Source organism: Corylus avellana, chromosome 1 (assembly GCF_965113065.1).
Source record: "Corylus avellana chromosome 1, dhCorAvel1.hap1.2, whole genome shotgun sequence".
Classification (NCBI taxonomy): Eukaryota; Viridiplantae; Streptophyta; class Magnoliopsida; order Fagales; family Betulaceae; genus Corylus; species Corylus avellana.
The window spans coordinates 13,823,755-13,836,740 of NC_142490.1; the positions used below are offsets into that span (position 1 = coordinate 13,823,755).

Genomic DNA, 12,986 nt, shown 5'->3' on the forward strand with positions numbered 1-12,986 from the left:
TTTAAAAAATGGCCTTTTATTCCACAATGGTTGACTCATTTTACAGCAATTATGTGGACTGTCATTACGATTTTTTATTTAACAAAAAAAAAAAAAAAAAAGGAAGTCTTGCTTACACAAAAATAATTAGTACTTATTAGTCAGACGAAACTTTCATTCAAAATGGGTTGGACGGAATTCTTTAAATTTACTCTATTAAACTGATATCAGTATTTAAAGCATGTGATTTTTACATGTATTTTAAAATACATTTTAGAATCACATACCCTATTAAAAATACATTTGAGAATTACTTGTAAGTTGTAAAGACAAATTAATATTAGTTTAATAGACTTTAAGTCGAAGAATTTCCTCCTACCCAAACTGAGAAAAGTACTGTATCCTTGTTAGTTTTTAGAAATTAACATAGACACGCCCATAATTACTGATTATTGTAAATTAGTTTAAGCATTTTTCTATGAAAAGTGTTAGAGAGCCAAAGAGAATTGTTCAGAATTTTTCCAAACTGACATAGCAGAATTTTAAAATGAAAATTCAAGGGGTGGCTGGAATTTTGGCACATCAGTTTGGAAAAAATTTTGAACAATTCTCTTTGGCTCTCTAACACTTCTCTTTTTCTAGATTAAGATCGGAATTCCAGCAATAATTCAAACAATATTCAATTGCAAGATCCTTATTCTCTATATTAAACCACGTCTACAAATATGAGGAGATATATGTTGACCATTATTTGCTTTTTTTAAAGAAATGGGTCTAATTAATCTTGTTATATTCAATTAAAAAAAAAACAAAAACAAAAAAAGAAAAGAAAAGAAAGTGAAGTAGGAAGCTAATGGGCTGCACGATGGGAACGAACCTTATACATAATCTAAATGGGACGTGGGAAACTGCTAAGTCTAGCTAGCTAGCATCCAGCAAATTAATGTTAACTCAGTTCATTATTTGTTAAGTAGAGTGCGTTCCTTTTGAAGATTTGATGGAACAAACTGCTTCTCTTTATATAAAACTTTGACCTAATTGCATATTTGTAGGTGGATGCAGGCGGATATGTAGGACTGGATCAATATTGGAAGAAAAATGTTACATATTATACTCTCATTTTATATTATTTAACAAAGAGACTTATCTAGACGTTGACATGCATTGCTGCATTCATCAATCATGTTGAGTTTGTATGTGTAAGTGTAAAAATATTGAATCTTGTGCACATTGAAAGAGTGAAATAAGTTTGAGCGGTTAATATAAGATGGTTGTGCTCACTAAGAAACTTCTCAAGTTTTAAGGTATGGATCTCTCTAATAAGTGATATTAGAGCCGATGGTGGTATACAGTATGGTAGAGTAGCGCAAGCACAAACAAATGTCCCTTGAGTACGAACAAATGTGCAAAAGTCTAAAGAGTTTGCGGGTAGGAGGAGTACTAAAGAGAGCCCAAAGCTTGATTGAAATTTAAGTCCATAGAATGCGTTTTGTCCATGCCCAAAGCCTGATCCAAAGAGTTGGGCTTGGACATAAAGCATTCTCATGTCTCAACATATATTTTCACGTTTTTAAACTCGATGACGAGTTTTTCCGATGAAGGGGGAATAATAATGCATAAGATAAATAAGTAATTTAGTCTGTTGTTTTATTTTAGTTATTAGTATTTAAATTTATGTTTTATTTTAAGAGTCGGTGTTATTTTATAATTCAATAATGGAATTGGCTCGAAGTAAGTCGAATTAGGGTTAAGTTTTAGTCATTAAGTCCAATTAGAATTAGGGTTTTTACAACGAGTCTATTTAAGTTTTTTTTTTTTTTTTAATTCAAACAAATTATATGATTAATTGGAATAAATTGATTTAGGGTCTATTTCGGTGTGCATTTGAGGGGCCTAAAAATGCGTTTAACACTCAAAAAGTCCGTTTGAAGAAAAAAAAAACGTTTGGTAAAAAAAATTGAAGCGCTTTTAAAAGTTCAAAAAGCCTAAAAATTACCAAAACGCACTTTTAGCAAAAGCTTAAAAATGAAGTTTCTGCCAAAAAAATATTTTTTTTTACTTAAAAAATTTTATTTTTCAAACACAATCCCAAACATATTCTTATTCTTTTAAAGTTGTAATTATTCTTTTTATATGGCGAGAAACAATTTTTTATCTTTCTTTTGTTCTTGATCTGATGCGTCTCAACCCCACTTTATATATATATATATATATATATATATATATATAGGAAAGAAAGGGCTATAGATCTAGGGTGTCAAAAATTGCGAGTCTTAATTCAAATTGTTACTATTTTTCAAAGCTTAATTATCATAGTATCTATTAAGTGATGGACGTAGCAATCTGGTAGTCACCAATAAATCAACCATGATGATTGATGATCATGCATGCCCCTCAAAAGAAAAAGAAGAAAGAAAAAAAAAATGATTGATGATCATGCATGCCCCTCAAAAAAAAAAAAAGTAAAAGTAAAAGAAAATCAACAGTGAAATTCTACAATATTATTCCTATAGATTGTATTTAGGGAAAACTTCAGTAAGCCCTCCCGAACTTTCAGCCAATTTGACAAGCACTCCCTGAATTACTAAAACTCTCACTTAGGCTTCCTAAACTTTGGTTTGCTCTCACTTTGAACCCCTCTAGTAGTTTTTAACGTTAAAGTCAAATTTTGTGCCCATTTTACCCTTACCCCAAAACTACACCGTTTTGTGCCTTAAAACTAAAACACCTACCCAGCCCAAGACGATGTCATTTTAGGCATTGATTTTTATTTTTTTATTTATATATTTTGCTTTTCTTTTAAAAAAATAATAATAAATAAATGCCTAAAACGACGTCGTTTTGGGCTGGGTAGGTGTTGTAGTTTTAGGACACAAAACGGGTGTAGTTTTGAGGTGAGGATAAAATGGGCATAAAAAGTTAAACTATTTGACTTTAACGTTAAAAGGGTGCAAAGTGAGAGCAAACCAAAGTTTAGGGGGCCTAAGTGAGAGTTTTGAAAATTTAGAAGGTGTTTGTTAAATCAGCTGGAACTTCGGAGAGGCTTAGTGAAGTTTTCCCTTGTATTTAATTAGGTTTAAAGGTGTAGAAGAAGGGCCCCGCAGAGTAGAGTTTCATAGTTTTCATCCTCTTGTCCTGCAGGATGCGATAAGATGAAAGGAGATCGCCGCTAATGCCATGGTTGACGTCAGTTGGTTCTTTGCAAGTTTCCAGTGGAGAGCTTTGGAGAAATGCCTTGCAATCCTTTAGCTTCCGCTTACCTTCAAGCTCTGAAGGTGAAAATGCTGCAAAGAAGTAGCCGTTACTATCCGTTGGACTACTCAAGATGGAAAAAGGAGCTCTCTCCTTGCCATGCTCATCAATAGCTTCACAACTTATCCTTGCCAGAGCTCCTATACATTCAGAAAAAGGAGATTCAAAAGGATGAATTAATTAAAATAAAAAATTCTTTTTTTTTTTCACAGAAACATAAAGAACAGAGATTACCTTGAAGTGGGAAGTAGTTGGGGCCTGCAGATTTACATAAAACAAATCCTTGAATACCAACGACAGTGGAGAGTAGCTTTTCCTTTTCTTCTAGATTTGGTTTCTCATAATCAAGTTTTGAAGGGGTTGGTTGTTGCTTTTCCTTTTCTTCTTTTTCCCTTTCCTCTGGTTTTTCACCATCCCCATCAGCTGCAGAGGGCCAGAGGCAATCACCAGCAATGTCAAAAGGAGCGCAGAAAAGTTGCAAAGAAGAAACGAGTGAAACCCATCACTGATATGTGCACAAAGAGAGTTTTTAGCAAGGCCATTTGGGCACGTCAATTTCACATATCCATCCCTCTTTACTGGTGATTAGAAAATAAAGCTATATAGTATATAGCTTTATTTTCTAATCACCAGTAAAGAGGGATGGATATGTGAAATTGACGTGCCCAAATGGCCTTTTATAAATAAAATTTTCCAAACTTCCAATTAGGTTACTCTCTTTATTAAATGAAAGGAAAAACTCATAACTTTCATCGCTTTTACTTTTGTAATTATTTCCTTAAAGTTCAAGAATTCTCAATTTATAGTTTGTTTGAGTTTGCGATTTTGATATATTAAATTGAAAGGGGTCGAAATTTTCCCTAAATGAAATATATGAATTAGCTAGATCGCGTGAAGAAACACAACGGCTGTGTTTGGCAAATGGCCAGACCGACCCAAAAATAAATAAATAAATAAATATATATATATATATATATATATATATATATATATATATATATATTCTCAAAATCAATTCTCAAAATCAACTCCAATATTCTTACTTTTTACATCACATCAATTACTTTTTATTACTATTCAAATAAAAAAAATTATTACAAAACAAATTTTTTCACTTTTTTATACAAAACATTTTTACTTTTTTTTCTCATATCAATCAAATCTGCTACAATATCGTTTCACTCCATTTTTCCATTCCATTGCCAAACACAGCCAACATGTCGCTTATGGTTTTTCTACCTTTCCAACAGCCAGTTTCGTCTTATAAACATTTCTGTAACGAATCATCTAAAGTTTGTCACTATAATTATTCCTAATTCTAAAATTTGTCATTAATTGTTGCCTCAATAGCCAAGATCCCCTCTAACACTATCTTATTATTGTTTTTAAATTCGAGGTTACCAATTAATCAAAGTCTTGGAATTGCACCCAGTAAATCAATCGAACTACCTTCTCATGATGATTTAAGGGTTTTTTCTTCTTCTTAATATTCGAGTTACCCATGAGGAAAACTATCAAAGTCTTGGAATTTGACCCACTAAATTAATCTAAACCGAAACTCATTATTGGTTAATGGTACGCGTACTCAATTTTGGTCTTACTTTTATATAATTGGGTTGATGTGGTAAGCTGACCGTTACATGCCTACCACATTTATTTTTCACAATTTTCTTTGTTGTTTTGAACTCCATTCATAGCCCTTAGATCAGCCTTTCCTAAAAAATGAAAAAATCTAAGGATTAATTAGCACTATCACATCAGTCCAATTGTATATGAGTGAAATGGAAGTTGAGCATTTAGTATTACTCCTTTGATATATTTTAAAGAGTAATATCATGTAGTAGATTATTATATGACTACTATATAATTAACTTGATGATATGGCTATAAGAATTTGCCATAAGATCAACACTTATTAAAAAAATCAAAAGTTAATTTTTACTTCCACATCATTCTAATTATATGAAAGTCATATAACCGTATGATAATAGCATTATTCTATTTTAAATTATATGGAGTAAATTAATTATACCTTGACCAATGCAACTTAGATTTGGTTTGCTTGAATCAATTCTACGGCTTAGGATTAAAACTTTTGGGTGTACCTTCCATACTGTTTGTAAGTATTTATCTTTATAAGAAGGTCTTAAAATGGTATTAGTGGTTGATTTAGTTGGTCTATCCAAATGAATGTGTAACGACAGAAAGCAGTTACATAAAACATTATAAAAAGGATGCAACGCATGAGATAAAGGAGATTGATGAATTCCTTTCAACTCATTTCTTATTCTCACTCCAAACAAGAATGTTAACTTAAGCATCGGAGTATCTTCAGTAGGGCCGACTCAACCCCTAGGCGGATTAGGCAGCCGCCTAGGGCCTCTATTTTATTAAGGCCCCAAATTAATAAAAAATAAAAATAAATAAATAAGCGCTTATTACCGTCTATATTCTTTAATTAAGGCTGCTTCCTAATCATGGTAAATAAGTAATTAAAAAAAAAACACTCAATTAATGAATCCTAATAAAACAATTTCCATAAAATAAAATAAATAAAAAAGAAATTAAAGACCTAATTGCCGTCAATATATATGCTTTAATTAAGGCCACCTAGTTAATTTTTTTAAAAAAAATGCATTAATATCATTTGATTCTCCAACATTCCAAAATAAATAAAGCTTAAAAAATTGATAGCAATCAATAAGAGAATCAAATAATAATAAAGAGATTATTAAATAAAATTCAATCTTAAACGTTCCATTTAGAAGGTTGTGGCCATGTGGGTAGTAAAAGAGAAATTATAGGAAAGGGTGATAGACAATGTATTTATCCTATTGAAGTATATATAGACTTACACGCAAGTATATACTTAACAACAAAGAGACAATTAGGTTACAAAAGAGATAATAAAGTTATAACTTAAGAGATAGACATTAATCTTCTTTATCTTATATATATCACCTGCCTTATCTTGATTTGAATGTCAAGTAGTTGCCTTATCTTGATTCGCATGTTGAGCCATAGCACCTGCTAGGATAGCATTGTTAACGGGTAGATTTTTTTTTTTGGCCTTGTGAGGAGCATTTAGCAGCCAAAATTCCAGAAAAAATAAATTTTGCTTTCCAAAAAGTAAAAAAAAAAAAAAAAAAAAAAAAAAAAAAAGATTTTTAAATAAAAATATAATATTAATATTAGAATAAATATTATTTAATTAATATTTAAATATTTTAAAAAAAAATGCTTCACTTAAACTTTTCGTCTTAAGCCTTAATAAAGCACTAGATTAAGCACTAGATAAAGTCTCACTAATCTCGAACATCAATGAAGATCACTCACATTTGAATTCAAGTGATAAGATATTAACTTATGCATATCTCTTCTCTGAATTCAAGTGATAAGATATTATAATTAAATTCAATTGGATGTTGCAGTTGATAAGGAGGACCAAAAGATGGGGGTAGGAATTATTGCCGGTGATCACCATAGTCATATTCGAGCTGCCTTTGTGGCGTCAAGGCAATTCATTATTGGTTGTACCACTGCTAAAGCTTTGGCAGCATGGAAAATAGCAAAGCTTTGTGTGAAATTGTGCTATACTGAAGTTTTATTAGAAGGTGACTCACTGGAAGTAATCCAAGCTTTATGTAAGAATTAATGTACGTGGGGGAGGTATGGAAACCTGATTAATGATGCTAAAATATTGTTACAGCAAATTCATAGCTAGAAAGCGTGTCATGTGAAACGTCTGGCTAATGAGGTAGCTCATAGGCTTGCAGGTAGCTTATAGGCTTGCAAAATTGGCACTTTCTAGTTGTGAGGAGAGATTGTAGAGAGAGGACTACCCTTTGTGTGTTCAAGATATTGTACCTGCTGAAGATTCCTGATTAATGATATTTGATATCTTTTCAAAAAAAAAAAAAAAAAAAGATATTAACTTATGCTTATCCCTTATCTGTCACTTGTTGTATATCTCAATTTAATATTATTTGTTTATATGTTCTCATCTGATTGTAATTCAGTTCATATAGGAATTTTGTTGTAATTACTAGATATAACAATGCAAACCCAACGAGCAATTACCTCATACAGTGTGTTTAGAAATGTTTTAGGCCTCAAAATAGATTGAGCCTGCCCTGATCTCTGGCCAAAAAAAAAAAAAAAGTAAGAATGTTTTGTATGAAAAAGTAAAAAAAATTGTTTTGTAATGATTTTTTTATTTGAATAATAATAAAAAGTGATTGATATAGATCATGTGATGTAAAAAGTAAGAATATTATAGTTAATTTTGAGAGAAATAGTTGAATTTATTATTATTATTATTATTTTTCCTTTCACAAACACAGCTTTAGCCTTTTGCATTCTATTTGGCTCCAGTAAAAAATGTGAATGGCCATTGACATTAGTTTAAGCTTTTAGATTAGAGTAGTGTAATATTCAAACATGTGTGTTAATATGTTCTCCTGAACACCAAAAGAGAGAGAAAAGAAGTTGATTAATTAGATTTCATGGGTAATTTTTTAGATAAATGTTAGGGGTACTAATTTTTTTATTAATAGATGGGTATTAACATGATGTGAAGCTTATTTATTGATATGAATAGCATTTTGTTTTATTAATTATTTTGATCATTTTCAATTAATAAACTCGGCATCATGTTAGTATCTATCTATTAGTTAAATAATTAATAGCCCTAACATTTTTCAATTTTTTACATAAATGGGTTTACCAAGTCAAAATAGAAGTTTTTTTTAAAAAAAAAGTAAAAATAGATAAAATATCCCGCCCAACATACGTCGGTCAAAAAGTGAGAGAGACCCTCCAACATCTGTATCTGGGATTCTGGAGTAAACGTTCTTATTAGACAGCTAAACGCTTTGGGTTGGTCGGGCGGCTTGGGCAATCGGCAACGTTAAACCCAAAACAACGCGTTGTCCTCTTCTGTCATGTCAAGTTGTGGACCGACATGGATGATGCCCACGAGTTGGATATACATCGATGACTATGATCGAGCTTCCTGCTAGCTAGTGACTAGTCCAACTGAATATGTTTGGAAACAAAATTAGTTTGTTTAGTTCAAAATAATCCGATTTATGACTTAGATGAGAAAACTAAAGAAAATAATTAATGAAGCCTCATTCTTCTAGTTCTACGACTTTCTCATTCTTTGACTTTTACTGGAGGCCAAAAAAACCAGAGTAAATAAATAAACCTAAGCCACCTCATGGGGCCAGGAGATGCATATGAATAACTTCTAGATTATTTAGCTATGTTTGCCCAGGGAAAGCCCCGCACTGTAGTTGGAATAGCACTGTTTCAGCTACAGTGTGGACCGACACGTGGCTGACTTTTTCAGCTTAAATTTTTTTTTTTTTTTTTTTTTTAAAGCAAAATATTAATTAAAAAAAAAAAAAAATAAAAAAAAAAACAGGAAAACGCTGGGGTGGTTCCAGCCACCCCTTGGCCAAAATGGGGTGGCCGGACCACCCCATTTTTGGCCAAGGGGGTGGCTGGAGCCACCCCCTGGCCGATCTGGGGGTGGTCGAACCACCCCCGTGGCCAAAAAAAAAAAAAAAAATGGAACTGGTGCATTTGGGGGTGGCCGGACCACCCCCAAGGGGCTGGGGTAGTTTCGGCCACCCCATACGGCCGGTGTGGGGTGGCCGAAACCACCCCCAGCCTCTTGGGGGTGGTCCGGCCACCCCCAAATGCACCCGTTCCCTTTTTTTTTTTTTTTTTTTTTGGCCAAGGGGGTGGCCGGACCACCCCCTTGGCCACGGGGGTGGTTCGACCACCCCTAGATCGGCCAGGGGGTGGCTCCAGCCACCCTCTTGGCCAAAAATGGGGTGGTCCGGCCACCCCATTTTGGCCAAGGGGTGGCTGGAACCACCCCAGCGTTTTTCTGTTTTTTTTTTTTTTTTTTTTTTTTTTAATATTTTGCTTAAAAAAATTAAGCTGAAAAAGTCAGCCACATGTCAGTCTACACTGTAGCTAGAACAGTGCCGTTCCAGCTACAGTGCGGGGCTCTTCTTTTGGCAAACATAGCTTTTATTACCGCAACCGGTCACCAAAGACCAAAAAATATAAAATATTTAAGTTTCAACTTTCAAAATACATGACTTATGAGGGTGTGCACTCTCATTTAAAGTAGGATTTGGCCTTGAGCGATAAACTTGACTTGGTTCTAGGTGTTATATTGATATCCTTTGGAATTGTTCAATAAAAGTTGAAAATTGTATATTTCTCAAGTTACATATGGTGAATGAATAGTATTTTTCAAACCAATAAAACCCTTTATATTTTCTTTCAGCTTTTATAAAAATAACCATATAAGCTATTAAATACCCATTTATATTTTAGTGATCGACGTGTTTGTAATACCTCCGCTAAACCCTCCTCTCACTAATATCCTGGTGTGAAGAAAATATAATCAAAACAAATTAGAAAACCAATTATTGAAGCATCCACTTGCATAGATAGTTGCATGCCAAAAGTGTATAGTGCTTGGAGATTAAGTAGAACCTTTCAGAAAAGTAAAATAGGATACTCAACCATACGTGCCAGCCACGTAAGACCAAAAGATTACAGCAGTAGGGGAAAATCACAAGATAGGTGAATCAACCAGGAAAGTTCCAATTTTTCCCAATTGCACAACAAGTGTCACGCACTATGAAGGGCCCCTCACTCGCTCGGCAGCCGGCACTACAAAAGCAAATCCTCTCTCTCCATTGTTGCTCATCCTTTTCTCCGACTCCGAGTCTCTTAAACCCTTTTGACATCATCATCTTCATTACAACAAAAACAACAACAACCATCTCGTTCTCATTTTCAAAACCCTTCAAAAATCTTTCTCACATACTCTCCAAAGACTAAGAAGTTTAGGCTTTAAGAATGTGTGGCGGTGCTATACTTGCTAATCTCATTCCTCCTCGCAAACCAGGCCGTGTCGGCGGTGTCGCTCCCTCTGATCTCTGGCTCAATGTTAAGTTCAACCCCTTCGAGTCAAATCTGAGCCGACTCGGCCATGCTGACCCAGCCCCTCTTAAACGACCACAGCCCGCTTCAGGTAAACATCCTTTATTTTATTCTTATTTTGTTTCAAGAAAAAGAAAAACAAATTTAGGTTCTGAGTGGGGAATTAATACAAGCAGGTGATGTGTACAAAGAAGCTGCTGCCGAGAAGCCAGGAAAGAGGCAAAGGAAGAATCTGTACAGAGGGATTCGGCAGCGCCCGTGGGGCAAATGGGCCGCAGAGATACGCGACCCAAGGAAAGGGGTTCGCGTCTGGCTCGGCACTTTCAACACCGCTGAGGAAGCGGCCAGAGCCTACGACCGAGAGGCCCGCAAAATCCGTGGAAAGAAAGCCAAAGTCAATTTCCCCAACGAAGACGACCACGAGGACAGCTACGGCTTCACCTCCACCCAAAGTCGCCGTAATCCGCCCAGCACCAGCTTTCCTCATCATCAACCCCATCATGCCGCTGATTTGAACAATAGCTTTTCAGAACGTTCGGGTTTGGGATTTGGTTACGATCTGAACCAGATTGGAGGATGTGGGTCTGATGGGTTTGAGCCAGTTGGGGCAGTGAACGCTAACGACCTAATCATTGATGAGATTTCTGGGTCTGGGTCAGAGGAGGGCCATTCATCGACTGGGTTGCTTTGCGCGAATGGTCAGGAGGTGAAGGCCAAAGAGGAAGAGAAAGCGATTGAGGAAGAGAACGAGGTGCAGAAGCTCTCTGAGGAGCTGATGGCGTACGAGAACTTCATGAAGTTCTATCAGATTCCGTGCTACGATGGCCAGTCGCCACCGCCACCGCCCAACGCTGCTCAGGAAAATATGGTGGCTGATCTCTGGAGCTTCGATGACGAGGAGGTCGCTCTTGGCTCTGTGACCTCTTCGGCTATGTAACGGTGTCGTTTGACTCGTTTGTTGTCAAATTTTTGGGTCTTGTTTGGTTGGGTGGAAATGTGGAATAATGTAAAATTTATTTGGGGAATTAGATGGTCTTGTTCATTAGTTCTTGCTTCGTAAGATTACACCTGATGTTGATAGAAAGCAAGAGAATGTCTTTAATTTCTCTAATTTCCCAAATTAAATTGTTTAAATTTGATATTTGTTTAGTTTGATTATTCCTTAATTAATGTTCTCTGACCATTGCATGTTTGTCCTTTTGTTTTGATTTGGTACAGCTTCTTTAATCGGTTTGGAGATTGCATTTTGCACCATATTGGAGGCAACTTTTGTCCTTTCAATTATGTATGGTGGGAAGAAATTCTTTTACGTGAAAATTATGTGTTAATCACAAATGTCAATTATTAACAATGAAAAAATTGAATTTTTTTCATTTCAATTTGACTTAAACCTACCCATTTTTCATATAAGAACCAAAAGATAAAAAATATATATATATTTCTTTTTATTTACCCAAGAGCAATTGTGCTTCATAAAATTCCCATGTTTTATAGGACTCAAGTCTACATATATTTAGTCAAAATATTTACTTCATGCCGCCAATTCTATTTTTCTTCAATACTTTAAAAAAAAGATAATTGGCTAGGGAGATTTTTAAGTTGCTACACTTAACTTTATTTTATTCGAAAAAAAAAATGCTCGAAATACTCGAACATCAATGTTTTAATCGTAAAAAAATTATGAAATCAAGAAATAAATTTAATTATTTAATAATTAGCAAGATCAATTTATAAGAGATTTATAGTGGTTTATAAGGGGCTATGCTTTATGAAATGAAAGTCACCAGTTTAAATCTGTGGTTTTGATAAATGACTAAATTAGTTGACTTAACAGATTGACACGTGGACCAATTAAAAGTTGACATTTGGCATAAGTGGCCACATCACCACACCTAATTAATTTTTTGAAAAATATTTTTTTTTTTCAAAAAAAATAAAAAAATAAAAATCCTTGCCCATTTTGAGCCACCCATCTGACCAAGCCACCCCCTTGGTGCCCTAGGCGGAAACCACCCCTAATGGTTAAGAAATCAGAGTAAATAGCATTATTCAAAATCTATTGCAAAAGGGTTTTTAAAAGTTTTTTATATATATTTAAAAAAGTGAATCAAAGTTAAAGAGTATATTGTGCTATAATAACACTTTTTATTTTGCGGCCGAGGAGGTAGATATTATTTATTCTCCATCTCACGGGCAGGTGTGCTTAACCAAATCTAGGATGTAATAAATTAAATAATAAATAGTTTGAAAGTTAGGTTTGAAAGGTAAGTTAATTAAGGTTTAAGACGCGTATGTTGTGTGGGGTTGTTGGTTGTTGGCGGGCTTGCAAATTCCATTTACCGGAAAACTGGGAGCGCCGCTGGTTTCGGCATTTAGTTTCCTTTCCGTAGGAAAATTAATGACGGACGCGGCGGAAGTGTCCCTAGCCAGTGGGCGCCTATAGATTGAGGAGCCTTCACAAAACTTGTACGTTTCTCACATTTTTGAAGCCTTTTCGTACGCTTCTACAATGTACTATCACACAAATTGTACTTCACATCTCTCTTACTTGCATCGAAAGTCTTTTTATCTTTTCAAATTATTGCTTAATTGATAATTTGTTTAAACTTTTAACTGCAATTAAGAGTAGGTAGGTTAACCGTTTACAGCCTATCAACTGCAACTGAATCGACATTAATCACTTATCACCAGAAGTTGGTCAATAATCGGTTAAGAATTTTTATACCGATTCGGTTCTTTTAATCGGTATAAATATTTTTTTATCGGTTAACCGAATTAACGGA

At 34.4% G+C, this 12,986-nt stretch overlaps 1 protein-coding gene and 1 pseudogene across 1 annotated transcript; one reads left to right on the top strand and one right to left on the bottom strand.

The window, feature by feature from the left end:
- Nucleotides 1–3,045: 3,045 nt before the first annotated feature.
- Nucleotides 3,046–5,343, bottom strand: LOC132169150 (protein SEED AND ROOT HAIR PROTECTIVE PROTEIN pseudogene; annotated as a pseudogene).
- A 4,567-nt stretch (nucleotides 5,344–9,910) lies between these two features.
- LOC132170506 (uncharacterized) lies at nucleotides 9,911–11,395 on the top strand. The gene is made up of 2 exons (XM_059581506.2): nucleotides 9,911–10,294; nucleotides 10,380–11,395. The coding sequence occupies exons 1-2, from the start codon at nucleotides 10,120–10,122 to the stop codon at nucleotides 11,138–11,140; spliced, it is 936 nt and encodes a 311-aa protein (XP_059437489.2). The 5' UTR covers nucleotides 9,911–10,119; the 3' UTR covers nucleotides 11,141–11,395.
- The last annotated feature ends 1,591 nt before the right edge of the window (nucleotides 11,396–12,986 follow it).

Excerpts from the sequence above, each read along its gene's own strand:
- LOC132170506 (XM_059581506.2), top strand. The coding sequence starts at position 10,120 with ATGTGTGGCGGTGCTATACTTGCTAATCTCATTCCTCCTCGCAAACCA. Across the intron at positions 10,295-10,379 it reads ACGACCACAGCCCGCTTCAG|GTGATGTGTACAAAGAAGCT; the intron begins GTAAACATCCTT and ends TAATACAAGCAG.